The sequence below is a fragment of the Mesoplodon bidens genome (assembly GCF_964165515.1).
Source record: "Mesoplodon bidens genome assembly, chromosome: 11".
Classification (NCBI taxonomy): domain Eukaryota; kingdom Metazoa; phylum Chordata; class Mammalia; order Artiodactyla; family Ziphiidae; genus Mesoplodon; species Mesoplodon bidens.
Window position 1 is genome coordinate 1,111,062 of NC_138167.1, and position 25,952 is coordinate 1,137,013.

Below are 25,952 nucleotides of genomic sequence, written 5' to 3' on the forward strand. Positions count from 1 at the left end.
ACATTTATGGCTGGCCGGAGGCCAGGCTGCAGGCCTTCTCTTCAGAGGGAACCCCCCCTGCAGGGACCCCCATTTTGTCCCCCAGGAGCCCTCCCCCTCCTGCAAAATCTCGGGGTGCTGGTCAGCCTGCCTTCGTCTGTCCACCTCTCCCTGAATCTGTGTCCGCCTGTCAGTCTCCAACGCTGGCTGCGTCCACATACGCCAAAGTGGGGACTGAAGCCGTAATCTAGACAGTTTACACCAAAACCCAGAAGAATCAACCATCCGATCCAGTGTCTGGATGGATATTTGCCCCGAATCAGTGATCGTGGCCGGAATCCTCTGCCAGTGTGGACGTGGCGGTCAGTCTGTCCGATATCCATCACGTGTGACGCGCTCTCTCTCCCCTCCCCTCCCTGGGCCCCTCCTGTCTTCTCGGTGTCGCCCTAGTTTGACTATTACAACTCTGCCCTCATCAATGAGAAGGATGCGAGCGGCGCCTACGTGGAGCTGGGGGCCCAGTTCGTCCTGGAGGCCAACGCGCACTTCAGCAACCTGCCGGTGAACACGTCCCTGAGCAGCGTGCAGCTGCCCACCAATGTCTATAACAAAGGTGCCCGCCAGACCCCAGCCCGCAGCCCCGCCCGGAGCAAACGGGGGTCCCCGGGGAGGGGGAGTAGGAGCGCGGGTGTGGACAGCAGTCGTGGGTGGCATCGCTGCAGGCTGTGGGCACATGCGTGTGTGTGCGTGTGTGCACGCGTGTTCCGCGGGGGAAGACTGATCTCGTTTCCCCTGCACTTCCTCCTATAATCTCACCCTTCAGACCCGGCTATTCTGAATGGAATCTACATGTCCGAAGCCTTGAACCCTGTCTTTGTGGAGAACTTCCAGAGAGACCCGACGCTGACCTGGCAGTACTTTGGCAGCTCCACAGGGTTCTTCCGCATCTACCCAGGTGAGGCCGCTGGGAGGCATCTCCACGGTCCTCGGGGCTCCGTCTCTGGGAACAAGGCGACGGAGGCACTGGAGATGGACCCTGGTCCCAAAGCACCTCCCACCCCACCTCCATCCCCTTCACAACCTGATAAGCACACTTTCAAGCTGATGAAGGAATCAACAAATGACGCCTCGGTAAGCAGCCAATCAATGCCCGCCTGGACTCTCGTCCTGTGAGAAGCACGTGGAGGTGGAGAGGAGGGCAAAGCCATTCCGGTCTTCAGAAGGGCTGCGTCCTCCCCGGAGAAGCCGGGCAGAGCCACTCGTTCAGCAGCAGGGAAGGAAGTGCCACAGGCTAGCGGCCAACCCAGCAGGCAGCGGGGAAAGCCCCCTTGTCTACCAACGAGCAGAAAACAGAAGCCCCTCCCACGGGGCCTCCAAGAGCTCTGCCTTCTTTTATTGCTCATTTAAAATAATGCACCACCACAGCTCATGCCCACTCTTCTTATTTTAGCCCCCTGTCCAGAAAGCCTTAATATTGCCCTGTTTTCCGAGATAGGAACCGGAAGGTGTTACTGGCCAGGGTCCTTGACCTCCTCAATCAATAGAAATTGACGAGGAGAGGCCAGACAAGAAAGTCAGACAAGGCTTTACTGGGGCCCCTGCTGGGGCAGAGAGAGTGAGAACAAACAACAGGTTCCCTGGCTCACTCCCTGGGGGGTGTAGGGGCAAGGCGAGCTGGTTCCTTATATGGGATGACGGTAGGGGTGTGTCCAGGGGCCCGGCTGGACGGGTGGCTTAGGTGCTTTGCCCACCCCTTTCTGGTGTTGAGGGCAGGGGGCATGCCCAGTACCCTGCTTTTGCTCCTGGCCCTTCAGAAGTGGCAGTTGGGGTTTTTTTGGTCTTTTTGTATGGTGCTGTCCATAATTTGCCCCAGCTCCGCAGGCATGCAGGTATTTTTAGTCCCTCATAGTTTCTTTGTATTCTGTTGCTGGGGGAGACGTCTGTCCAGGTGCAAGCGCTGCAGCAGAGGGTCCCAGGTGCCAGGTCCCAGCCTGTCTCAAAGGGTCCTGAGGACAGCCATGTGTGTCCCCTGGGCCTCCCTTAGGAGGAATACAAAGCGACCTCAGGGCTCACCGGTTCCCATCAGAGGTACCTCTTGTCTCTGCCCAAATCCACAACGAGCCGTTTGGTTCTTTTTCTGTTCTCTGGAGTCTTGATGAACAAGTTCATCCCTCTTCCATGGAACAGCCCTTCAGATGCTTGAAGACAACACCCATGTCCCTCAAGCCTCCCCCAGGGTGGAAATGTGCCACATCAGGGCTTCCAGAGCCATCAACTTGTGAGCAGACACAAAACTTGCCCATTTTTAAACCAGGTTGTCACTGCTGTTGCTGAGTTGCAGGAGTTCTCTATACATTCTGGATATTTCCTCCCATTCTATGGGTTGCCTTTGCACTCTGTTGACTGTGTCCTTTGATACACAGAAGTTATTGCCTGTGCTTTCTGGTGTCAGGGTAGTATTTTAGTTATGGTTTGCTTCTAAATATTTTTGTATTCCCCTATGATTTCTTCTTTGATCTTTCAGTTATTTAACAGTGTGCTTTTTAAATTTCCAAATACATAGGGATTTTATATTTATCTTTTTATTATAAATTCCTAGTTCAGTTGCTTTGCAGTCAGAGGACACAGTGTATGTGGTACTGATTATATGAAATTAGCTGGGATTTAGTTTAATAGCCTAGTATGTCATCGAGTTTTGTAAATATTCTATGTGTGCTTGAGCAGAATATGTGTGCTTTAATTGTTGGATGAAAAATTCTGCTTACGTCATTAGATCAGGCTTGTTAATCGTATTGTTTAGATTTTCTATGTCTTTGCTGATGTTATGTCTGCTTGACTCTTGTTAGCCCTTATGACACTTTTTATTTTAAGTCTGTTTTGTCTGGTATTCATAGAGTGATACCAGTATGTTCTCAGTTGGTATTTGCCAGACATACATATTTTTTTCCATCCTTTTACTTCCAATCTTCTATGTCATTTTGTTTTAGCCATATCTCTTGAAAATAGCTTACAGCTTTTTAATTTTTATGCAAACTGACAATCTCTTTTACCATTTCACAAGTTAAGCACATTTCCATGTATTATGTTGATATATTTGGACATGCTATTATCTTATTTTTTACATTTCTACTTGTCCCTCTAGTTTTATGTTTCCTTTTTTCATCTTTTTTGTCTTTTTTAATGATTTATCTTTTTTGATAAATCTCCCCTACCCCCTTACTTCTCTTTTTTCTGTCAGTTTGGAACTTATTCCTCTGTTCCCATTCTTTTAGTAATTAGCCCTATTTTATCAAGCTTTTTTTTTTTTTTTTTTTTTTGCAGTACGCGGGCCTCTCACTGCTGTGGCTTCTCCCATTGCGGGGCACAGGCTCCGGACGCGCAGGCTCAGCAGCCATGGCTCACGGGCCCAGCCGCTCCGCGGCATGTGGGATCTTCCCGGACCGGGGCACGAACCCGTGTCTCCTGCATCGGCAGGCGGACTCTCAACCACTGTGCCACCAGGGAAGCCCGCAAGCATTTTTAACATGAGATATAACAATTAAAATAATATTTTCACCCTCCTTGCAGTCATAAAAGGACTTTAGAACTCTCCCACTTGCACCTCCGCCTCCCCACCCTGACTTATTTTCATCTAACGTTTCCCTGTTTTTATCCCCACAAATTAGATACTCTCACTGTTATTTGATACAGACATCCCTTGTTTGTGTTCCCAGGCGCTCTCTCTAGATTCTGGGAAAGCAAGACCATAGCAATGAACATCACTCCCACGAGACTCCTAGGCAAGCAAAGCTTTTTTATCGAAAGGAGAACTGGTGCACCAGGGAGAAGAAGGGAAAGGGCACCAGCTCCCTGAGGACTCCTAGGGAAGGGGGTTAGAGGCCATGTCGAGGTGCAGGAGCCTGATCAGTTCGTGCTCAATTCTCGGATTGGTTGGCATCAGAGTGAGGTTTCGAACCTCATCCATCTGGTTTCAGCCAGTCTGGGGTCCATGTGCCTGCGGTCAGCAGTTTTCATCGGTGGTGTCTGCTTCCTGCAGACACGACTTAGGAACGTGTGCAGGCCTTTCTCTGTGTCTCTCAGGGAACTGGGAGTTCGGTGGCTCTGCTGGGTGGGGGATTATCGGCCGCTCTGTCCTTTGGAAACCACGTACTTGCATCGGTGGAGCAGAGACAGAGCCCATCTCTGACGCCTGTGGGTCTCCGTTCGCCGAGCGCTTTGCTTCACGGGGCCTGTGCAGCCCTCTTGCTCGAGGCCGCCCCTCGGTCCTTTTCCACAACGGCCACGCTCTCGTCTCCCTCTCTCAGCAGCGCCCGTCATCCTGGGAGGAGCATCTCATGGTTCTTGCCTCGGCTGCCCCTCACCCACCAGGGCCTGCTTCTAACGCACGTGGTGACCTTGGCTTGTGGGGCCCGACTTGGGAAAGCTTCCCTCGAGAGGGTTGACCTCTGTTTCTGCTCGGGGTTGAGGGCACCCCACCCGGGACCACCAAAGCCCTCTTCTAAGGTTTTGGTTCAGAGCCAAGAACTTCCGCCTCAGCTGCCCCTCTCCGTTGCTGTACCGGGAATCCGTGTCAGACCCGCCAGGCACTGGGAAGGCCTGACCTTGAGGAGCTTAGTCTGTAGCCAAATCACCTCCCCTTGCGGCTAACAGCAAGGGCGTGAGCACCAACAGCTGATCCTGCCTGGAGGCAGGTGGGCTGCAGCTCAGAGCCCGGCTCTCGCCTGCCCTGTCCACGCTCTGCTGGATGGCAATGACGCTAAATAAAAGTCACACCCCTGGGCCTCCCCGTCTAGTCTGATGGGAAGTTTAGCCTCACCGATGAGTCCCAGGAACCACATGGCTGGGTGGGGGAGCGGGGTCCTTCCTATGAAGTTAACCCAACTCTGGACCGGGCCGCTGGGAGGTGAGTGTCCCTCCAAGCGCCGGCCTCCCTCCTCGCTGCAGCGTCAGTTCACAGGGGCTCACCTACTGCCCTGGGGGTCCTGGCCACGCCGGGTGTCAGCACCCAGCCAGAAGCTCTGGAGCAGCCTCTCTGAGCTAGCGAAGACACCAGACTCTCTTTCCCCAGGCATCAAATGGACGCCTGATGAGAACGGGGTCATCACCTTCGACTGCCGGAACCGTGGCTGGTAAGCGTCCCCGGGGCGAGGCCTCGGGGCCCAGCATCTTTCTGTAGCCTCGGGTGTTGCCTCGCTCTCCTGCCCTGAGCCCACCCCAGGGCCGCAGGTGTAGAACTAATCCAACACAGGAGAAGACGAGTGTCCTTCTGCGTCCCTCTCCCCCCACCCCGTCCCCCACAGCTGCTCTGCGCCAGCCCTGACCGCATCTGTCTTCCCTGCCCCACACCTCCTCCCAGGGCTCTGAGCTGTCTTCGCACCAACCCTCAGCCAGGCTCTCCCCTGCTTCCTCACCCCTCCTGTGGCAGATCTGTAACCCAGTCTGAGGGGGCGTCCAGCTCCCTCCCTTCCCATGGCCAGCACCCCGGGACCACGGCTGGCCCGAAACAAAGAGGACAAGGGTCACCATGAACACTTGACCATTCAATGGGCACAGTCCCAGCCACTGCACCCGACATGGCTTCAGAACTGAGCGGCTCCGGACCTGAGAAACCCTGGGCGTTGACCTGAGCTTTGAGCCAGAGTCTGAGTGGAAATCAGGGAGACCAGGTCGGCGGCGGGTTTGGCTCCGGCTCTCCCACCATCGGCCCGTCCCTTCCTTTCTGCTAAAGGTACATACAAGCCGCCACGTCCCCGAAGGACATCGTGATCGTGGTGGACACGAGCGGCAGCATGAAGGGGCTGCGGCTGACCATCGCCAAGCACACGGTCTCCACCATCCTGGACACGCTGGGGGAGAACGACTTCGTAAACATCATCTCGGTAAAGTCGCCTTCCCGTTCCAGAAAACCCGTCCTCTGCCTGCACCAGAATGACATGTACTTACGGTCACCTGATGCTTCGTGCTGTGAAGGACCCTGTCCCCTGAAGCTGGGGCTCCCCACCCAAGACAGGCTTCCAGGCGTCCACAGTTTCTGAAATTACATGGGAAATGCGTATGTCCGTTTCTCGGAGTTGGTAGATTTACTCAGGTTCTCAGACGAGGCTGGGGTCCAGGCCAGATGATGGGGTATCTGAGTAGATCCCTAACTCAGCCCCGCCCGTGTGCCCTTGCCTGGCGCCCCCGAGGGAGAAGCCTCCTGCATCTGCAGGATGGGCGATCCCAGGGTCCTACTTCCTTCCTCCCCAAATCCAGGCAGGTCGGGAGGAGGGGCCCACAGCCCCTGGTCCTGCTTTCACAGCGACTCTCCTGAGGTCGCTCCACCTGCCCCCAAAAGGTGATGACGTAGAAGGAAACGGGAGAGGAGAGTCAGGTAACTCCTGGTCTCCGTGAGCCCCAGGGATGGATGGCACCCAGCTGGCCTCCTGGGAAGATGCCAAGGGCCAGGATTTGAGGGCGAACGTTTAGAGTTAAGGCCCTACTGTTCCCTCCCCTCTACTCAGAGAAAATTGCCAAAAACCTGGGGTCCCTCAAGATCATATCACACAGGGGCCCGGGTGGCCCCACCCCTGGCCCACTGTGAGTTGCGAACTCCGTCACTGGGCCCTGACCTTCCAAACTGATCTTGTGTGTTCTGCCCTCTGCAGTACAGCGACTACATCCATTACATTGAGCCTTGTTTCAAAGGGATCCTGGTCCAGGCAGGTCGGGACAACCGAGAGGTGAGTGTACCTGGCGCTGGTCCAGCATTGCCATCCAGGGGCGAGGGTGGCCTTGCACCCAGCCACTCACACCCTCTCGGCTTATCCTGAGGACATCTGAGAAACATCTGCTGCAGGGGTCCAGTCATGAAAGTAGGGGATGGGTCCTGCAATCTTGTTCTTCTGGGCCAATAGCTCTGCGTAGCCTCTGAAAGTACGAACAAAGGGGAAGGTTCCCTGGTCCACTGACTGGCTGACCCTCCCCTATCCTCTTACCCGGAACAGCACTTCAAACAGCTGGTGGACAAGCTGATGGTCAAAGGCGTGGGGGCCGTGAGCCGAGCCCTTGATGAGGCCTTCCAGATCCTGCAGCAGGTACGGCAGCTGGCGGAGCAGGGGTGCTGGGGCGGTGAGGGGAGATGGGGAGTCACGGCCACGTCCTCCACGCAGTTCCAAGAGGCTGGGCAAGGGAGCCTGTGCAACCAGGCCATCATGCTGATCACCGATGGGGCCGTGGAGGACTACAAGCCAGTGCTGGAGAAATACAACTGGCCGCACCGCAAGGTTCCTCCCTGGGCGGGGGGCTGGGGGCCGGGGGAGCGCCTCCTTCTGCAGTGCCCACGTGCCCCACCCCGTGAGCCCCAGGATGATGTCCCCACATCAGGGTGACGCCAGAGGCCCCGAGCGAGGGCACAGTAGAGACGGAAGACTGCCGGCCGTGAGCCCCGCCGGGCAAGCCTCCAAGCCGGGCGGGCATCCCCGCGAGCCTGGGCCCCGGGCCCTTCCTGATACAAAGGAGTGAAAGTGCAGAATCCAGAGACCCGGCCCCAGATTCAGACACAGACACGGTCAGGCCCCTCGCGTCCGGGACTCTGCTGAGTCCGGCGTGTCTCGTCCACCAGGTCCGGGTCTTCACTTACCTGATCGGGAAGGAAGTACATTTTGCTGACCGCTTGAAGTGGATCGCGTGCAACAACAAAGGTGGGTGACACCACCTGAGGCAGGGTGTCCGGCGGCCTCACGTGAGCGCAGGTGGGGGGGCGTCCCCGGCCCCCGCAGGTGCTGAGCCGGGCCTCCCACAAAGGCACCCAGAGCCAAGGTGACGGCACCCGCCCCCTTCCTGCTGAGACAAAGCAAGACCCGTGTCGATTGCCGCCTGCGGGCTCTCTCCCCCATGACGCCTCCCCAGCGCGCCTGGAGGCGGTGACTCCAGGTCTGCTGTCCCTGCAAATAAGCTTTATCCAGACCGCCACGCGGAAAACCATGCAGACATGGGCCCGACCTGTCAATGTCAGTTGTCTCTGATGTCCAGCCTCCGTTCCTGCTGCTGCAGATGAAGCCCGTGTGCTCTGTTTCTGCTCCAGACAAAAGGCAGAGGCCGTCGTTTTCTTTAGATTAATGTTTTGTGTGTGGCAGCCCTCACCTGTCTCTGGCCAGAACCCAAGACCCGGGCCTCGAGGTGCCGACTCGGGTTCCTCGATCCCAGCAGGACGTCCGAGAACGTACTGGGGGCTGCTGACTCTCCCGGCCCTAGGGGGTCGACGTGGTCAGGAAGGCCCGGTCCAGTCCGGGAGGCACACACATGAGCATCTGCGAAGGGACCATCTGCGCCGCGCTGAGGGGCAGAGGGGCACAGGCTGCCCAGGGTGCTGGGCGAGGGGAGAGCCCTCCTGCGTTTGGGGGGTCCGGGCGGGCCTCCTGAAGGACAGGGTTCTAAGGTGAGACAGAAAGAAGTGGTAGGAGTGAGTCAGATGCAGAGAGCGGGGAAGGGTGTTCTGGGCCGAGGGAAGAGCATGGTCAAAGGGTCCGAGACAAGAGGCACCCTGGGAATGAAAGCTGTCCCATTCCCCAGAGCTGGCGACGGTGTTCTGTGGGAGGTGACGAGCGGTCACGTGATAAATCGTCACAGCCTTGTAAAGCATTTGCTCTTTTTTTTTTTTTTTTTTTTTTTTGTGGTACGCGGGCCTCTCATTGTTGTGGCCTCTCCCACCGCGGAGCACAGGCTCCGGACGCGCAGGCTCAGTGACCATGGCTCACGGGCCCAGCCGCTCTGCGGCATGTGGGATCTTCCCGGACCGGGGCACGAACCCGTGTCCCCCGCATCAGCAGGCGGACTCTCAACCACTGCGCCACCAGGGAAGCCCGGCCTTTGCTCCTTTAAACACCGCCTCAGCTGCAGCCCCCTCCCCGTAACTGAGGGACAACAGCAGTCAGGGAAAGGTGGGGCTCTCAGAAAACAGACCCGGGACAGAGCTGCCTGCAGGCACCCCTGAGGACAGCCCTGCAGGGAGTGAGGGGTGGCCTCGCACCCTGAGTTGAGGCCCTGCTGCTCCTGGTACAGCTCTGGTGCTTGGGCAGGGGGAGCCTCAAGGTTCTCCCAAGTCCAGGCAGGGCCAGGCCTTCGTGTCCCCGCAGCACCACTGGCCTCGGGCTGCCCTGGGCAGCGTTGGGAAAAGTGGTGCCTAGTGGCCCAGGGCAGCTCCCAGCCAGGGGCCCGGCTGAGAGCTGTCGGCGGCTGGGGGTTGTGCAGGCCCTGCATCCACAGCCATATGCCCCCTCCCCTCCACAGGCTACTACACACAGATCTCCACTCTGGCGGATGCCCAGGAGAACGTGATGGAATACCTGCATGTGATCAGCCGGCCCATGGTCATCAACCATGACCATGACATCACCTGGACGGAAGCCTACATGGACAACAAGGTGGGGCCCCCAGGGAGTGAGAGGTGACTCCTGGGTTGGGAGTGGGGTGGGCAGACCACGTCCTGGAGAGACACTGGGGGAGCCACATCTTGGCCCGGGAGCCCCGGGAGCAGACCCCCCCAGGGCCGCCCCCCATGGACAGAGCCGTCTGCTGCAGACTCATCCCTCCCTTTTCCCATCTTCCTCACCTGCTCTGGGAAGAAAGGGCACCAACCAGTGGTTCAGGACACGACAGCTTAACCGGCGGCCTCCCTCGGGGCCCGAGTTTCCAACTAGACCTCCTGTAGCTCTCCCCCATGCAGGACCAGACACGGAAGGTAGACAGTCAGATGCGATGTCAGGGAAGGGGACCTTCCTGACACTCCTCAGACCCAACACAGACGCAGAGCCCTGCTCCAGCAGCGTCGTAGCAGGTTGGGATTAAGAGAGATCTGGAAATAGTGGCTTCGATAGGAGAGAAGTGTGTTTCCCCCTCACGTACAAGAAGCCTAGAGGTGGATGACGAGCCCCCTGGCCCCTTGTCGCTGCCCCCTGCCCCCTGCCATCCCTGGGGTCCATGTAGTCCAAGCGGCTAGTGGGGCTCAGGACGACTGCAGACAAATTCTAGGCTTCAGGTGGAGGAAGGGAGGGGGGCATATGCCACCTTTAAGAGAAATGTCCAGGGAGTCTCACCTGACACTTAATCTGGCATCTCAGTGACCAGAACGTGTCCCCTGTTGACTCCTCAGCCTGTCCTCTTGCTGTCTGAGCCTTTGTTTCTGGGCTCATGCACAGATGGGCTGGTCCCATGGGTGCACCCTCATCCTTGGCATGGCCGAGACCAGAGGCCTGGGTGAGCCTGGGTGTGCTCAGGGGCTGGGTCGCATACTCAGGGCTCTGGGACCTGCTCCGGCTTAGGGCTTCATTCGCTAAGTGACGTCAGCCCGCTCCCCTGTCCGGCCTTCCCTACTCCAGCCTTTCCCCCAGCTGTCTTCATGCAGAGAAGGGAAGCCTCCTTGGGGGTTTCTTCCTCCCCTTGGAAGGCGCCCCTGAGCTGTGGTTGAAGTGGTGACTTGGGTCCCCAGTGTGTGGACACTGCCCTTCGCTCGCCCCCTGACAGCTCTCTACCCGCAGGCGCAGAGCCTGGCGCTGGTGACCACCGTGGCCATGCCTGTCTTCAGCAAGAAGAACGAGACAGTACGTGGGTGCTCGTGAGCGGCTGCCCGGCTTAGAGCTCCGGCCGCTGCCTGGCGTCTTCAGACCTGTGGCTCTTGACGTGGCATCAGAGCCGCCTTGGGAGGGCTTAAGTTCAGGTTCCAGGCCCTGTGCCCAAGTAGCCACGTCAGAATCTCTGGGTCGGGAGGGGATGCGGCAGGGTCCGCACCTCCCGAAGCTGCGCCGTGATTCTGTTCATGCAGCCTGGCGCTGACCCGCTGCTCTGGACTTGGGACCCTGGCTTGGGGATCAGGGCCAGAGGGGTCACCTGCCAGGCTTCCAGCAAAAGCGCAACTGAACCTGCCAGTGTGGGCAGGCCCTGGCTTGTTCGTAAAGGCTCTGGTGGGGGAGTGTGAGAGCCGTCCATTCTCTACCTGGCCAGGGAATATTTCCTGGGTGTTTCAGGGCCCCCCTAGATGAGGGGCCCTTGGATCCCAGTACTTCAGCCTCTCCTATGAAAGTTCATGTTTCATTCAACTTTGTATTTCATTTAAATATTACAACTTAACTATTAATACTGGACATTAATCTTCCCAGCGGCTGAGATTACTCCTGGGGCCTCTTTTAGTAGGTTCTAGATTTTTTTTCTAGGGAGCTCTGCCTAAAATCTAACTGCAGAGCAAAGACCACCTTAGGTCCAAGTGTCTTCCTCTTCTGGGCTCTGGAAAGGCCGTGGGTTCAGTTTGGCCTCGTGCATGGGAAGCCTGGTCCCCCCTGAAGCTGGCATTTCCTTCCAGCGATCCCACGGCATCCTCCTGGGTGTGGTGGGCTCTGACGTGGCCCTGAGAGAGCTGATGAAGCTGGTGCCCCAGTACAAGGTGAGCCTGGATCAGGCCCCCAGGTAGGGTCACAGGCCCCCCGGGAGCCACCCCACCAGGCTCCGGAGGCTTCCTGCAGGCAGTGCAGCCAAGCCCACAGCTGGGACGGGGCCTGCGGCCGCCCCTTAGCCCCATCCCGATGTCACACCCCCAGACACCCTATTCCCCCTCCCCAGATACCCCACCCCCAGACATCCCCCCATCCTGCCCACCACATCCCACCCCCGGACATCCCGCCCTTAGAGACGTTTGGGCACAGAGCAGGGGAACCGAAACTTGGGGCCCTGGGACGCTTGGTCACAGCAGCTGCGACGTGCTCTGTGGCCTTCGGCACCTCTGTCCCGCCCTGGTCCTCCTGCCCGCCACGCAGCCCCATCTGGGGAGGAGCGAGGTTGTGTAATCAAAGCCCCAGAGCAGCGGTGGGAAGGAGGCAGGTGGCGACGTGCGTTGTTATGGTCGCTGCCAACTGTAGCATCTGGAGCAGAATTCGGAGTGAGCGGCTGGAAGCTGCCCAGCTCCTCCATACTCTCGGCCCGAGAAACGGGGCTGTGAGAGGCGGTCTTCCCGCCCGTGGCCCCGCCCCCTGCCCGGCCCCAGTCCTCCTGCACAAAACCCTCTGACCCCCTCCATCCCTGTCTTTCTAGCTCGGGGTGCACGGCTATGCCTTTCTGAGCACTAACAATGGCTACATCCTCTCACACCCTGACCTTCGACCCCTGGTAGGTACCGATCCTATTTGCCTTGGGGGTCTTAACTGTACGGGATTTGGGGGTAGTTCATAAAGACAGTTAAAACACTGAACACGCATTCAGCTCCATTTAAGAACCCGATAGACTACAAGAAAAAAATTAAGTCATGGTCCCTGTTTTCAAACTGTTCATGATCTAGCAGGAGAGACAAGGCAGAAATACACGAACCGGTAGCAGCCAGTCTCCAGGGAGTCTGTCCTGAGTGTGCAGTGTCCCTGGAGGACCCGTCCCCTTCCCCGTTGTCACCCCCTCAGTCACCCCACGCTCTGTCTTGGAGTCTGACCGTGTGTCCCCAGATCGCCAGGGGCCACCCGAAGGGTGTGAGCGCCGAGTTAACGCTGCACATGACGGGAGGCGTCTCCCAAGAGGTGGGGAGAAGAGGTGGGGCTGCCCGGGGACATGTTCCCGAGGGCTCCTGCCCCCTTGCAGCTCCCTCCACCCCAAGGCGGGGGCTCATGGCATGTCCACCTGCGTTCAGAGGAGCAGCCGAGGCCAGGAGAGAAAGCAGCAGCTTTTATCTAAGGTTCTGCCTCCCCGGCCGGGGGCGTCCCCAAGGCCTCCATCCGTGGCAGTAGTGGCCACACCTCCCAGTGTGGTTGTTGGGAAGCGGCGTCCCAGCGACGTCGCGACCCCTCCCCTCCACCAGGCTCCTCTGGAGTCAAGGCTGACACTGAGGACAGCAGCACCGAGGGCGCCTTTCCGAGCGTCTCCTGCCCAGGTGCCAGGGAGGGACCAGCCTAAGCCACACTGTTGTCCGTTCGGGTCAGACAGACACTGAGCGACCAAAGGCACTGATCGAGCTACATAAGGAAACGCTAGGGGTTCGGAGTGGGGAGAGATCAGGGACGCTGGAGACCACTCCTTCTTCCCAGTTCGGTCTCTGCTGAGCAAGCATCTGAACCCGTAATGGGTCACTGACCTATACCAGCGGGTCCTGTGGGGGCAGCCCCAGGGCCAAGAACATGACTCATTAGGGGAAGAACAAAAATGTGGACCCTTTAGAATTAAGGGGCACCAGTCCAAAACCTGTCTGTCAGCATCTAGGTAGTGTGGATGAATATAAGATCTCAAGCAACCAGTGCGTACTGTGGGCGCACGCCTGACCTAATCATGCTCCGAGAAGGCTATCAACAGACATTTGTGGTCCAGTTAAGGAAACAGGCTTACACAAATGAAACAATTAGAGAGCTATGCCACGCAGAACATTATCCGATACAGCAAAGCCAACACACTGAGATTCCTGTGGAGAGAGCGATCCATTCATGACAGGTGTCGAGAAGAATAGTTGAGTTTAAAAAAGAAAAACAATAGCAGATACGCCTAGTAATAAAAGAGGGGCCAGAGCCATACTTTTGGCCTGAAATCTTTCCACGTCGGTGCCCAAAATATGAGTAATGGAAGCGGAATTACGGTTTTCCTATGAGGAGCCCAGGATGACCTTTCAGGTATCCTCAGGAATTAGGAGATGGCAATGAACTAGGAGGGTCACTTCTTACTCAAAAGCAGCACAGCCCGTGAACAGGAGGGCAGGGCAGGCCTGCTTGTCATGAGAATAGACTTTCAACAGGCCAAGAATGGGAACATCGTTCGAGCACAGGGAAGAAACTGGAGACACTTTCTTGAGAAAAGAGGAAACTTGCTGAAGCAAGATACACAGTGATGGGGGACTTCAGCCATTCAAGCATCTGTGGGGGGCCTGGTCCTGTTAAATAGAGACCCTCTGCTTAATTCGTAATGACCCTGATGATAAACTATCTTCTTTCCTTTTTTTTTTTTTTTTTTTTTTGCGGTACGCGGGCCTCTCACTGCTGTGGCCTCTCCTGTTGCGGAGCACAGCCTCCGGACGCGCAGGCTCAGCGGCCATGGCTCACGGGCCCAGCTGCTCCGCGGCATGTGGGGTCTTCCCGGACCGGGGCACGAACCCGTGTCCCCTGCATCGGCAGGTGGACTCTCAACCACTGCGCCACCAGGGAAGCCCCTCTTCTTTCCTTTTTTGATCTATCACCAAATTAAACCTGGGGAATGCTGCAGACCTAACAGCAGATGACTTGACGATATCTCTCTTGGTGTCAGAGAGAGAGAAGTCAGGGCCAGAAAATGATAGTAACACTCAAAGAATGTTGATGAATGGTCCTGTCAAGCTGGATGGAGCGCTTTATTGGGCTCTGAGGAATCTGTCTGTCCTTGGCCCTGTCTTGCTCAAAAATTCTATTAACAAGGACTTCCCTGGTGGCGCAGTGATTAAGAATCCGCCTGCCAATGCAGGGGACACAGGTTCGATCCCCAGCCCGGGAAGATCCCACATGCCACAGAGCAACTAAGCCCGTGTGCCACAACTACTGAGCCTGTGGTCTAGAGCCCGTGAGCCACAGCTACTGAAGCCTGCATGCCTAGAGCCCATGCTCCACAACAAAAGAAGCCACTGCAATGAGAAGCCCGCGCACCACAACGAAGAATAGCCCATGCTCGCCGCAACTAGAGAAAGCCCGTGCGCAGCAACAAAGACCCAACGCAGCCAAAAATTTTTAAATCAATCAATCAATAAATAAACTGCACACAAAAAAATTCTATCAACAAGATGAAAACACAGAAGGAGATGCCATGAGGTCTGGAAGGTATGGCTAATACATGAAGGGAGAAAATTAGTATTCAGAAAGTATTCTTCTAAAACAATGGGCTGGAACTAAGAAGATGAAATATATTAGGAATGCATGGAAAGTTGTGCAAAATACTCGATGCCCAAGCATAAGATGGTAAAGCTGTGATTTAGCAGTGCATCACAAGGAAGGTCAAGGGAATCCAATGGGCTGAAAACTCAGTTTGACCCATCGGGCGAAGTAGCTGTCCTGGATTAGCAGACTCAGAGGCAGTGGTCAGAGCTGTACGATGTTTTGGTCTGCACAGGTCACACCCCACCCCACACTGGTCAGACCCCATCTGAAATAGCGACTGTCCCAGGCACTCTGCTTCGAAAGTGACGTTGACAAAACAGAAGAGAATCAGAGGAAGCTGAGGCATCTGCAAACTGGGAATGTTTAGCTTGGGGAGGTGACGTCTTAGCAATGACGAGCATCCCGGAAAACCCTCAGGGTTGTCGGGTGGAAGCTCTCTGTGTAGCTCCAGGGAGAGGCCTAGGACCCACGGGTAAAGTCACAAGGAGGCAGATTTCAGCTCTGCATGAGGAAGAGCTTTCTAACAACGAGAGTCCAAAACTAGGACAAGCGTACTCACAATGGGAGCTGCTTGGTGTGTGAGATACTCTCCCCGAGGCCAGGAGACCGTCTGACTCAAATGTTGGCAAGGGCCGCTCTGCCTTGGGGGGAGCGTGGCCCGGGCGACCACGAAGAATCGCTGAGGTTCTCTGGGCTATGACTGCACCAGACAGGCTTTCTGGAATGGCTGGGGCTTGTGTTAACCTCCCGTCTCTCCCCCGACTGGCCCACTCAGTACAGAGAGGGGAAGAAACTGAAGCCCAAGCCCAACTACAACAGCGTGGACCTCTCGGAAGTGGAGTGGGAGGACCGGGCCGGAACCGTGAGTGGGCAGCTGGGAGGGGGGTGGTTGGCTGGACAGCAGGTCCTGGGGCCACAGGTGCTGAGCTCAGCTCCCTCCCTCAGCCCAAAGCAGAAGCAGTGCCTCTAACGGCCAGTCCTCCCACCATCCACAGAGAGAACAGCCTCTTCCTCTGGGGCTGGAGGAGCACACGTCTGTGAGCCACAGAGTTTGGGTGTGAGGGCGTTTTAGGCTGGCCTGGGTGTTGGAAAACTTGTGTCTCAGGGCTCGGCCACTGTGTTCCCTCGCCCATCAGCCCACTGGGAGCATCCTCTGAGTGAATTCCAGAATTCCAGCTAAAGGGAACCTGGCAGCAGGTCTATATTCCCACCTGTACCCTGCTTGCAGGAGAAAGGGGAAAACGCAGCGTGTCCCCAGGGGTCACCTCCGAGCCAGTGCTCATGGCCTTCATGGTCCGGTGTGAGCCGAGGTTCTATTATCTATTCTATTACTAATTCTATTATCTTTCCCCCTGAAGCTGAGAACAGCCATGATCAACAGGGAGACAGGGTCTCTCTCCATGGACGTGAAGGTTCCGCTGGACAGAGGGGTAAGGTGCTCGAGGGAAAGACTGGGCGCTGCTCCCGGGAAGCGGCGTCATGGTTAACTGGGGCTGGCGGTGGTGACAAGGGACCTGGCTGAATTCGAGCTAAAGCCTTGAGAGCTTGCTGGAGCCTGGAGGGCCCTAGTGGGGGGCCCGGCCCAGCGGGCATCGGCCCCGTGGAGCACCGGCCGGGGAGCTACCTCTCTCCAGGGCCTGGTTCTCGGGCCGCAGAGCGAGGCCGTGGCCCCCCCGCCAGCCCTTCACAAGTCTTCCTGCTGCCTTACGCTGCCTGCCCTCTGGCCCTTTTGTTGTTTATTGTGGAAAGGGGGAAAGTGACAGTTAATTTTGCCAATTGTTAGCAACTCTTGTAAAACATGTTATATGGGAAGAGGTTGAAAATAATTGCTACTCTGTAGAGCGATTTCCACCCATGGCAACCACAGATAATCAGGACAGGTCCCCGCAGCCATGCCATTCCTGTCCCCACAGACCCCAAAAGACCACTTCATCTTCTCGTTGAAAAGGTCCCACTGCATTGGCACTGACAGGGCTTTGTCCCTTGACATATTTGTGAATGTCACCTCCTCCCTCACAGCCACCCCCGCATCCCCTCCGCTGCCCATCGGCCTCTGCGGAGAGAATGCGGGCATCGGTCGGCAACAATTAGACCCAAGGTCTTCCACAAACACGGACCTCCGTGGAAGCCTAACAGGAAGGCGCTGGGAAAGAAAGCAACTCTGCATTCCTTTTAGATGCGTGCGCTGGTTTTCACTGGGACACGTCTCATTTCTGTGGCATCTGCCTGCTGTTTATAAGCTCCAGGCTGAGAGGGGCCTCCCTCGGGCAGGCTGGGCAACACCCCTGATGTCCCACCAGGCCCGGCAGGTCCTTCTCTTGATCCAAAAAGGCAGAGGTTTCTTCCACGCGCCTCCACCCTTATCCCAACCGGACTCCTGCTCACGGGCACCAGGGAGCTCGCACCCGCCCGGCGCTGCCGGAGCACACAGGTGGGACCTCTTTCCAGGCTACGCTGTGAGTCCCACGCACAGGGCGGGGTCTGACTCAGACCAGCTCAGGAAGGGCCGTGGTTCGTCCTCCATTCTGTGCTCCCAGTGCCGTGTCCTCACGTGGCCTTCACGCTTCTCAAAGCGGCCGAGGGACGGTCCTAACCAGATCCAGGCAGTCTGGACGTCTCCCAGAACTGCCGTCCAGCCCTTCAAAATGTGTTCATTGCTGTTCATAAACCGTCCGGGTAAAATTTGCAATTTGACACAGGCTTCCTGGCACGTGGTGCCCTGACATGAAGAAACAAGGTGAGGCCGACCTTGGTCATGACCGTGGTGGGCATTGCCCAGCGCAGCGTGTTCACGCCTGGCCTCCACCACCACGAATCATGACAATACTGCCAGATCACGTTTATTAGAAGCTGGACTAAGCACTTCATAAGCTTTCACTCACTCCCCACAACCCTGTGATGTACGTCCTGTCCTGTCCCCATTTTACTGATGAGGAAATTCAGAAAGCAAAAACGTGCCCAGGGTGACAAAGACCAGCGGTCCCCAACCTTTTTTACACCAGGCACCGGTTTCGTGAAAGACAATTTTTCCACGGATCGGGGCAGGAGGAGGATGGTTCAGGCGGTAGTGCAAGCGATGGGGAGCGAGGGGTACCGCAGATGAAGCTTCGCTCACTCTCCCGCCTGCCACCCACCTCCTGCTGTGCGGCCCGGTTCCTAACAGGCCATGGACCTGTACTGGTCCGCGGCGCAGGGGTTGGGAACCCCTGATGTAGACGATCAATCTCCAAGCCTGTGTGTTTGGCTCTGATTCTGACCACACACTCCCGACCGCGGCTGTGCAAGGCCTTCCTGTAGGACAGGCCCTGACTTCTTCACTCACTCTCCAGACTTAAAGATTTCCCGAGTCTCTTTAGAGATGCCTTTCTGTCCCACCTTTAAATTCACTGTCTTCTCCTCTCCCTCCACACATTACATCATGACTCAGCCCTCTTTAATCAATCGTTCCTCTCTTTACTCTCGTGCCCGGAAGCTACTGTGCCTGCCCGTGTAGGCGGGACACTTTGCTGGTACTCAGGACGCCATGGTGGAATCCAGCCTCTCACTGCTGTGGTGATGGTGCCCCTCCCTCAGCTCAGCCTATGTCTACCTTACGGGGTCCTCAGCAGAAACACCCTTCAGGTCTAGGCCCAGGGAGGCTCTCTTAGAGCATTGTGGGAATATCTGTTATCATTCAAGCCATTCCCCTGGCAGGCCACAACCTGCTTGGTCATTTTCTCCAGGGGATTTTGCATGCATCCTATTTCCCAGGGATTAATTCAGACCTTTCTCTATCTCCCCTTAAACTCCAGACAGGCAACTGTGGTGGTGCTACTGAGGACAGTGATAGCAACCCAGCATGATTAAAGCAGGACTCACAGACTCAAAAGCCTGCGGGGCCAGATAAGCTGAGTTCGGGAATGTAAATGAGAGAAGCAGACAAGCCTCAGTGTGGGGGAGCCTGGGAGCCATGGCAGGCTGCAGAGTGGGGACCCCTCGGAAGGATTCGGCTAGGAATCCAGGCTGTTAAATGTGGGCAACTAATTCCAAAAATGTGAGAAACACTATCTGGCCCAATATCTAGGGTCTCCAACTTGTGAGGAGCCCACTTTGGCCTGCAGGCCTCCTATCTGCTACTTTGATAGTAGGCTGTTTGCCCCAAAATGTGGACCAGCAGCAGGTGTCATGATTTCTAAGCCATTAGTAGCATCCTCATCAGATAACCTGGGAAACGTTTAAAAGAACAAACCAGAAAAACAAAGTATCCTAGGGACCCTTTTGCTCATTCTCATGTTGTTTTGACAGTTTGGAGCAAATAATTAGCAGTGGGGGAGGGAGAGAGGCAGGCAGACGTAGTGTCTTTACCAGCCTTTGGGTTGTTCCAAGGACCCTGCTCACTCAGGCACGTGTGTCCACACACCTGCCAGCAGCTGGCAAGGCGCTGAGGGCAGCTTCACCCCACGTTCCTCCACTGCCTTCTAACCCCTGTGCGCTGGCTTCAGGGAGATGGGGTTAAAGTGCTCCGGGGCACCCCCACCTCACACTCACACACACACACACACACACACTCTCTCTCTCTCTCTTTTTCCAGCAAAGGGAGGCAGTCTATTGAAGGAGGAGATTGTCTGACACCTCTTTACTCCCCTCTCCCAAACCTCTCCAGCTCTCTTCCTGTCAACAGGATTCAGGAACCACCCCCTCTTCTCGCTTCCTTTTGCTTCATCCTTAAAAGATGATCTCAAGCTCTGATTCTAGCCATAAGGGAGTAGCTTGCATTAGACTAACCTTCCCATGGATAATTATAAATCTAGACAAAATATTAAAAAACACACAAACATTCACAGACACTTGAAAGTGACCCAAAGCAGGCAGAAACAGAGCTAAAGAGGCTTCAACCCTTGAATCAAGAGAAGTACACTGGGTAAGATGTATGCTTATGTGGCTTTTTCCCCAAAGGGCTTACCCCAGTTCATTTGGAGTGGAACAGCTAGAATTCAAGCAGAAATCTGTTGTTATCATCTTGAAGTGTCAGAGAACAGAATTTGGGCTCCCAGAGTGTCATAAAATGAGGGGAGATACCCCAGAAATGAGGGATTCACAGCTGGGCTGGCCCTAACATATGTATGCAAGTTTCTCTCAAATTCCTGACTGACCTTGAAGCTACACATCTCCAGGGAGACTCTAGGCAACAGCTGGAGAGCTGAAAGTCAGAGCAGGGACTTCACTGCTTCCTGTGGTTGTGAGGAAAATTTGGAGTCACACCAGGGTGAAGAGGCTCAGTAAACACCTCAGAATTTTCTTTGAAAGCACAGAAGAACTACACCTTGGGAGTAAAGACTATGTCCCAAGACCAAGGGATTCACCCTAGACCTAAAGACAAAGTTGAAACAGACCCACCCTAACGAAAATGTAATCCAAGTCTCTGCAAGCTCAAGGTGGTCAGCCAGTCATTTATCTGCTGAGTAAAATAGAAATCAACACACCCTGGAGGAAGACAGAGTATCTACAACCTATTCTCCACAATAGCCAGTAGACAAAAGTTATCAGACACATGAAGAAACAAGATCATGTTTCCTTTCTTAACAAAGAGTTAAGAGAAAAAGCAGTCTTATATGTGATCCATAGATGACCCAGCTATTGAAATTAGAAGAAGGACTTTCAAGCAGATATGATAAATATGCACAAGGAATTAAAGGAAAAGATGGTCATCATGAGTGAACAGATGGAGAATCTCAGCAGAGAGATGTATAGGATTTAATCAAAGAAGCAGAACCACTACAAGTGATATGAATATAGGGTTTTATTGTAGGAGGTAGACCTAATGAAATGGTGGGAGCTGGTAAAAATGTCTACAGAAGGCAGGTGTCTCTGCCTCTAGTCATGAGCTTGAAGTCATCGTAGGTTGGCAGGGCCAGCGATTGGGAAGGAAAACTGGATGAGATGTGGGAGAAAGCAAGAACAAACTGGAACCCAGGAGGAAGAACAGGAACCCGTGAGGACAAACTAAAACCAGCATCTGTCTCTCACTATCTCCAGCCACAAGGATGTGGGACCTGCAGAAGGAGCTCGTGCCCATCACCTGGGCCTGCACGCTCATTGGCTCAGGTCTCAGAGAGACTGAAGGATGAGGTCCAGTGGCAGCTGCCTGTCCCAAGAAGGGAAGCCAGCAGAGCAGAGTGAGCTGCCACAGGGCCCGATGTGCTGTACCCACCTCCAGTGTGTAACAGGGCTGCGGCTTTGCTCTCCCTTACAAATCTCATGCAGACTCCTCATCTGGCCAAACCTAATTTGGAACCATACAGAGAAGTGAGTCTGAAAAAAATGTAATTCCAGCTTAGCTGATTTGACACAGTGTAAAACCAGCACAAGAACTAAGTGGAAATTCTAAAACTGAAGAGTACAACATCTGAAAGGAAATTTCTACAGGATGAAATTAACAGCAGATTGGAGGGGAAAAGGACAGTGAATGTGAAGACAAATAGAAATTATCCAATGTAAAGAACAGAAAGAAAAGTTTTTTAAAAAAATTATTCTTCAGTTACCTGTGGGGTAATATCAAGTGGTCTAACATATGTCCTTAGAGTCCCAGAAGGAAGGAGAAGGGATGGAACAGAAAAAAGTATTTGAAAAACTAATGCCCCAAATGTCCTGAGTTTAGTGAAAAACATCAACCAATAGATGCAAGATTCTCAGCAAAACCAAGCAGAATTAAAAAAAAAAAAATCCACACCTAAACGCACCATAATCTACGTGCTGTGAATCAAAGATAAGGGAAAATCTTTTTGTTTTTAATAAATTTATATACTTATTTATTTATTTTTGGCTATGTTGGGTCTCTGTTGCTGCGCACGAGCTTTTCTCTAGTTGCGGCGAGTGGGAGCTGCTCTTCGTTGCAGTGCAAGGGCTTCTCACTGTGGTGGCCTCTCTCATTACAGAGCACGGGCTCTAGGTGCACAGGCTTCAGTAGTTGTGACACGGGGGCTCTAGAGCACAGGCTCAGTAGTTGTGGCCCACAGGCTTAGTTGCTCCGTGGCATGTGGGATCTTCCTGGGCCAGGGCTCGAACCCGTGTCCCTTGCATTGACAGGCAGATTCCTAACCACTGTGCTACCAGGAATTCCTGGGAAAATCTTATTTAAAAGCTAGAGGAAAACAATAATAGGGGAAAACAATAGTAAGAATGATGGCTGACTTCTCATCAAAAACAATAGCATAATGTTTTTAATACCAAAAGAAGAAACTGTCAACCCAAATTTCCGCATATAGAGGAAATATCCCTCCAAAAAGAGGTGAAATAAAGACAGATTCAGATAAAAGATATCAGAGTTCATCACTAGGAGAAATGCTTGAGGAATTCTTCAGGCAGAAGAAAACACAGATGGAAACTCAGATCAACACAAGGAAATGAACAGCATTGGAAATGATTAATACGTGGGTGAAGTTAAAACTTCATACATTTTTTAACTTCTCAAAAAGACAACTGACTATTTAAAGCAAAAATGTTGACATTGCATTGTAGGGTTTGTAACTTGTAAGATACGTGGCGACAACCACACACAGTGGAGTTATCCCCTTACATGAACAGATTAAAGGAAAACACCACATGGTCACCCCAATTGATACTGAAAGAGCATCTGACAAAATTTAACTGGGAACAGAAGGAAACTTCCTCAATCTGATAAAAGGCATCTGTGAAAAAGCTCACTTTTAATGATGAAAGATTGAACACTTTCTCCCTAAGGTTGTGAACAAGGTAAGGGTATCTGGTTTCACCACTTCTGTTAACACTGCACTGGACCTTCCAGGACCTATCTTTGCAATAAGGCAAAGAAACAAAATAAAAGGCACAAAAATCAGAAAGGAAGAAGTTAAACTCTCTTTGTCCACAGTAAGATGATTATTTACATAGAAAATCCCAAGAATCTGCAAACAACTGCTGGAACTAACAGGTAATTGAGCAAGTTCACAGAATACAAAGTCCATATTATAAAAATCAATTGTATTTTTATATATAGGAGCAAACATTTGGAAAATGAAATTATTTTTAAGTTTCCAACTTCAATAGCATCAAACAATATAAAATACTTAGGAATCAATATAACAAAGACATGTACAACCTCTACATTGAAAATGACATAACACTGCAGAAAACATGTCAAAGAAAAAAATTAAATAAATAGAAAGATATAAGCATGTGTATGGGTTGTAAGATCAATACGTCTAAGATGCCCATTCTCCCCGAATTGATCTATAGATCCAACACAATCCCAATAAAAAGTTGAACAGACTTCTTCTAGACATAGAAGATGGTGATTCTAAAATTTATATGAATATGCAAAGAACCTAAAATGGTCAAAACTGTCTTGAAAAAAAGAACAAATTTGGATGATTCACACTACCTGATTTCAAAATTTACTGCAAAGCTGCAGTAACCAAGCAGAATGGTATTGACATACAAACAGACAAATGGATTGATGGAATGGAATAGACACTCCAGAAATAAACTCACATGTCATCAGTAGATTTTCAGTAAAGACACTTTGGCAAATCAATGGAGAAAGGAAAATCTTTTCAATAAATGGTGCTGGAACAACTGAATAAAATGTATGAAAAAAATAAACGTTGAGACACACTCACACTGTACACAAAAATATTTGAGATGTACCGTAGCTCTTAATGTAAACGCTAAAACTGTAAGCCTCCTACAAGAAAATGTAACTGAAAGTCTTCACCACCTGAGGTTATGCAAAGATTTCTTAGACAGAACACCAAAAGCACTAAACATTAAATAACATTTGATAAATTGAACTTCATCGAAAGACACAATTAAGAAAATGAAAAAGCAAGGCACAGGCTATGTCCAGACTATAAAGAACTTCTCTGAATCATTAACAAAAAGACTAACAGCCCAACAAAAATGGGCAAAATACTTGAGCAGACACTTTATGAATGAAGAAACAGACATGACCCACAAGCCCACAGAAAGATGCTGAGCGACTTTAGTCATCAGGAAGATGCAAATTAAAACTACTTTCATACCCTCTATCATGGCTAAAATTTAAAAGACTGGGAACACCAAATTCTGGCAAAGACGTGCAGAAACTGGAACTCGTACGTTGCTAGTGAAAGTACAATAAAATAACTTTGGGAAATTGGCAGTGTTTTATAAAGGCAAACATAATTCACTATATGACCCAGCAATTCCATTCCTGGTATTTACCAAGAGAAATGAAAACATATGTCCACAAGAACGTTCACAGCAGCTTTATTCATAATAGCCCCAAACTGGAAACACCACAGATGACCACCCAGGGGTGAACACAGAAGCGAACCGTGGTGTGTCCACCCTGGAGTACTTACTGCTTGGCAGAGGGAAGGAACACACTGCTGACACACTCAGCAGCACGGATGGGTCTTAAGGACATTATACGTTGAGCAGAAGAAACGGACACAAAAGGATATGTGACTCGAAAACAGGGACAGCTAACCTGCGGGGATGGAGCTCAGAACAGAGCGCGCCCATGGAAGGTGCGGGGATTGAAACCGAAGGAAGCAAAGAGATTGCAGGAGATACAAACATTCTGTATCTCCACCACAGAGGTAATTACATGGCTGTGTACATTTATCAAACTAATGGAATGACACACTTAGATGTGTGCATTTCACCTTTTTCTTCCATTAAAAAAAAAAGAGAGAGTATGAAAACAATTTTTAAATGCTCTCCAGTTCCAGACTCAAGCCAGCCCCACTTGGAGCCCATCTCCGCCCTCGCTGGGCCCCAGCTGCCGCATAGCTCCCAGGGCCTCCCCCAACTGCGAGAAGTTCTGCCTGAAGCAATGGGGGCAGGAGGGCATCACGGAGGATGAGGCCTGTGCTGGGAACTGATCTTTTGGGTTTGGTCCACAGCTGGTTTCCTATAGAAGCAAAACTTTTTTGTCACCTTCTCCCGCGATGTCCCCTGCAACATCTTACTCCAGTTTCCAACATGGAAGTAAAAAAGCCAGAAAGAGGTGAAGGGAATAAGAACAGCTCCCGAGCCCAGTACAGCGTGTAGCTTTCCCAGAAGCATCCACTGTGTCTGTGGACAGCACAGCCCGCAGGGCTTCGGAGCCCGGAGTGAGCCCTGCTCTTCCTGTACTGGCCCGCTAAAAACATCCTCCCCGCCTCCCAGTGGCCTATGCAGGGGATGCTCTTGTTACTCCTGACTTACAAGCAAGAACTGCGATGCCCGGGTGAAGTCACTTACCCAAGCGCACACAGCCTGTGAGTGGCCGGCTTGGCTTAGGCCAGGTCTGTCTGATGCCCTTGCCCGTCCTTAGCCACTGTGCCCCCCTCCCCATGCCCTGACGTGTGCAAATTCAACTAAACCTAAAAATGGCAGCTTTGAAAGGCAAGAGCAGCTGTCATAGGGCACCGTGGCCTGAGGGATCTGGACTCCAGAGCCAGGGTGGCTGTAGGTGGGGTGTGCAGGTGGCTTGTACAGGTGTGGGCTCCAGCCTGCAGCCTTCTCTGATCCCACCTGAACCACAGTCACTGCCCAGCACAGGGACTACCAGCCACCCAGGCTCTCTAGTTAACTGACATTTACTAAAATTTGAAACTTCTATTCCTGAGTCGCACATGTGGTGGCTTGTGGCCCCGTATGGGACAACGCAGGTCTGGACCGTGGCCCTGCAGTCAGGCACCCCCCAGGGGCTGCAGCGTGCTGGTGGGAGGGGATCTGCCTGTGGTGTCACTGAGAGGAGATGTGAGGGGGCGGGTTTGGGGGGATGTAAGCAGTGGTGGAGGAGCGCCAGGCGTCAGGTGGGAAGGGAGGAAGGGGATGGGAGGGAGGGAGGGGGTGGTTGGGAGGGAGGAAGGGAGGGAGGGGGATGGGAGGGAGGGAGGGGGAGGGGAGGGAGGGGAGGGATGGTTGGCGCTCCCTCCCCAGCAAGCACCTTTCCTGGTGCCTCTTTCAGAAGCGAGTTCTTTTCCAGACCAACGACTACTTCTTCACGGACATCAGTGACACGCCTTTCAGGTGAGGGGCCAGGTCTTGTTTGCAGGGGAGGGATGGGTGCAACATGAAAGCCAACAGCTCAGGTGGGACTTTAAGGTCTGGGGGTGGATTTACTTATAGGTAGCTGGCAATTTTGTGGTAACAGAAAAAGACTCAGGTCTG

At 53.3% G+C, this 25,952-nt stretch overlaps 1 protein-coding gene across 1 annotated transcript in view; it reads left to right on the top strand.

Annotated features, from left to right (window-relative positions):
• CACNA2D4 (calcium voltage-gated channel auxiliary subunit alpha2delta 4) overlaps positions 1 to 25,952 on the top strand; it is a gene marked incomplete at its 5' end in the record, with an annotated part of 98,172 nt that overhangs the window by 16,052 nt on the left and 56,168 nt on the right. The window contains 15 exons of the mRNA XM_081249107.1: positions 430 to 592; positions 803 to 934; positions 5,048 to 5,108; positions 5,708 to 5,858; positions 6,624 to 6,698; positions 6,963 to 7,052; positions 7,128 to 7,241; positions 7,580 to 7,658; positions 9,247 to 9,396; positions 10,480 to 10,556; positions 11,312 to 11,392; positions 12,037 to 12,111; positions 15,589 to 15,675; positions 16,172 to 16,243; positions 25,750 to 25,811. Of these exons, the coding sequence (XP_081105233.1) occupies positions 430 to 592; positions 803 to 934; positions 5,048 to 5,108; positions 5,708 to 5,858; positions 6,624 to 6,698; positions 6,963 to 7,052; positions 7,128 to 7,241; positions 7,580 to 7,658; positions 9,247 to 9,396; positions 10,480 to 10,556; positions 11,312 to 11,392; positions 12,037 to 12,111; positions 15,589 to 15,675; positions 16,172 to 16,243; positions 25,750 to 25,811 (1,469 nt within the window). The remainder of the gene's footprint in view (positions 1 to 429; positions 593 to 802; positions 935 to 5,047; positions 5,109 to 5,707; positions 5,859 to 6,623; positions 6,699 to 6,962; positions 7,053 to 7,127; positions 7,242 to 7,579; positions 7,659 to 9,246; positions 9,397 to 10,479; positions 10,557 to 11,311; positions 11,393 to 12,036; positions 12,112 to 15,588; positions 15,676 to 16,171; positions 16,244 to 25,749; positions 25,812 to 25,952) is intronic.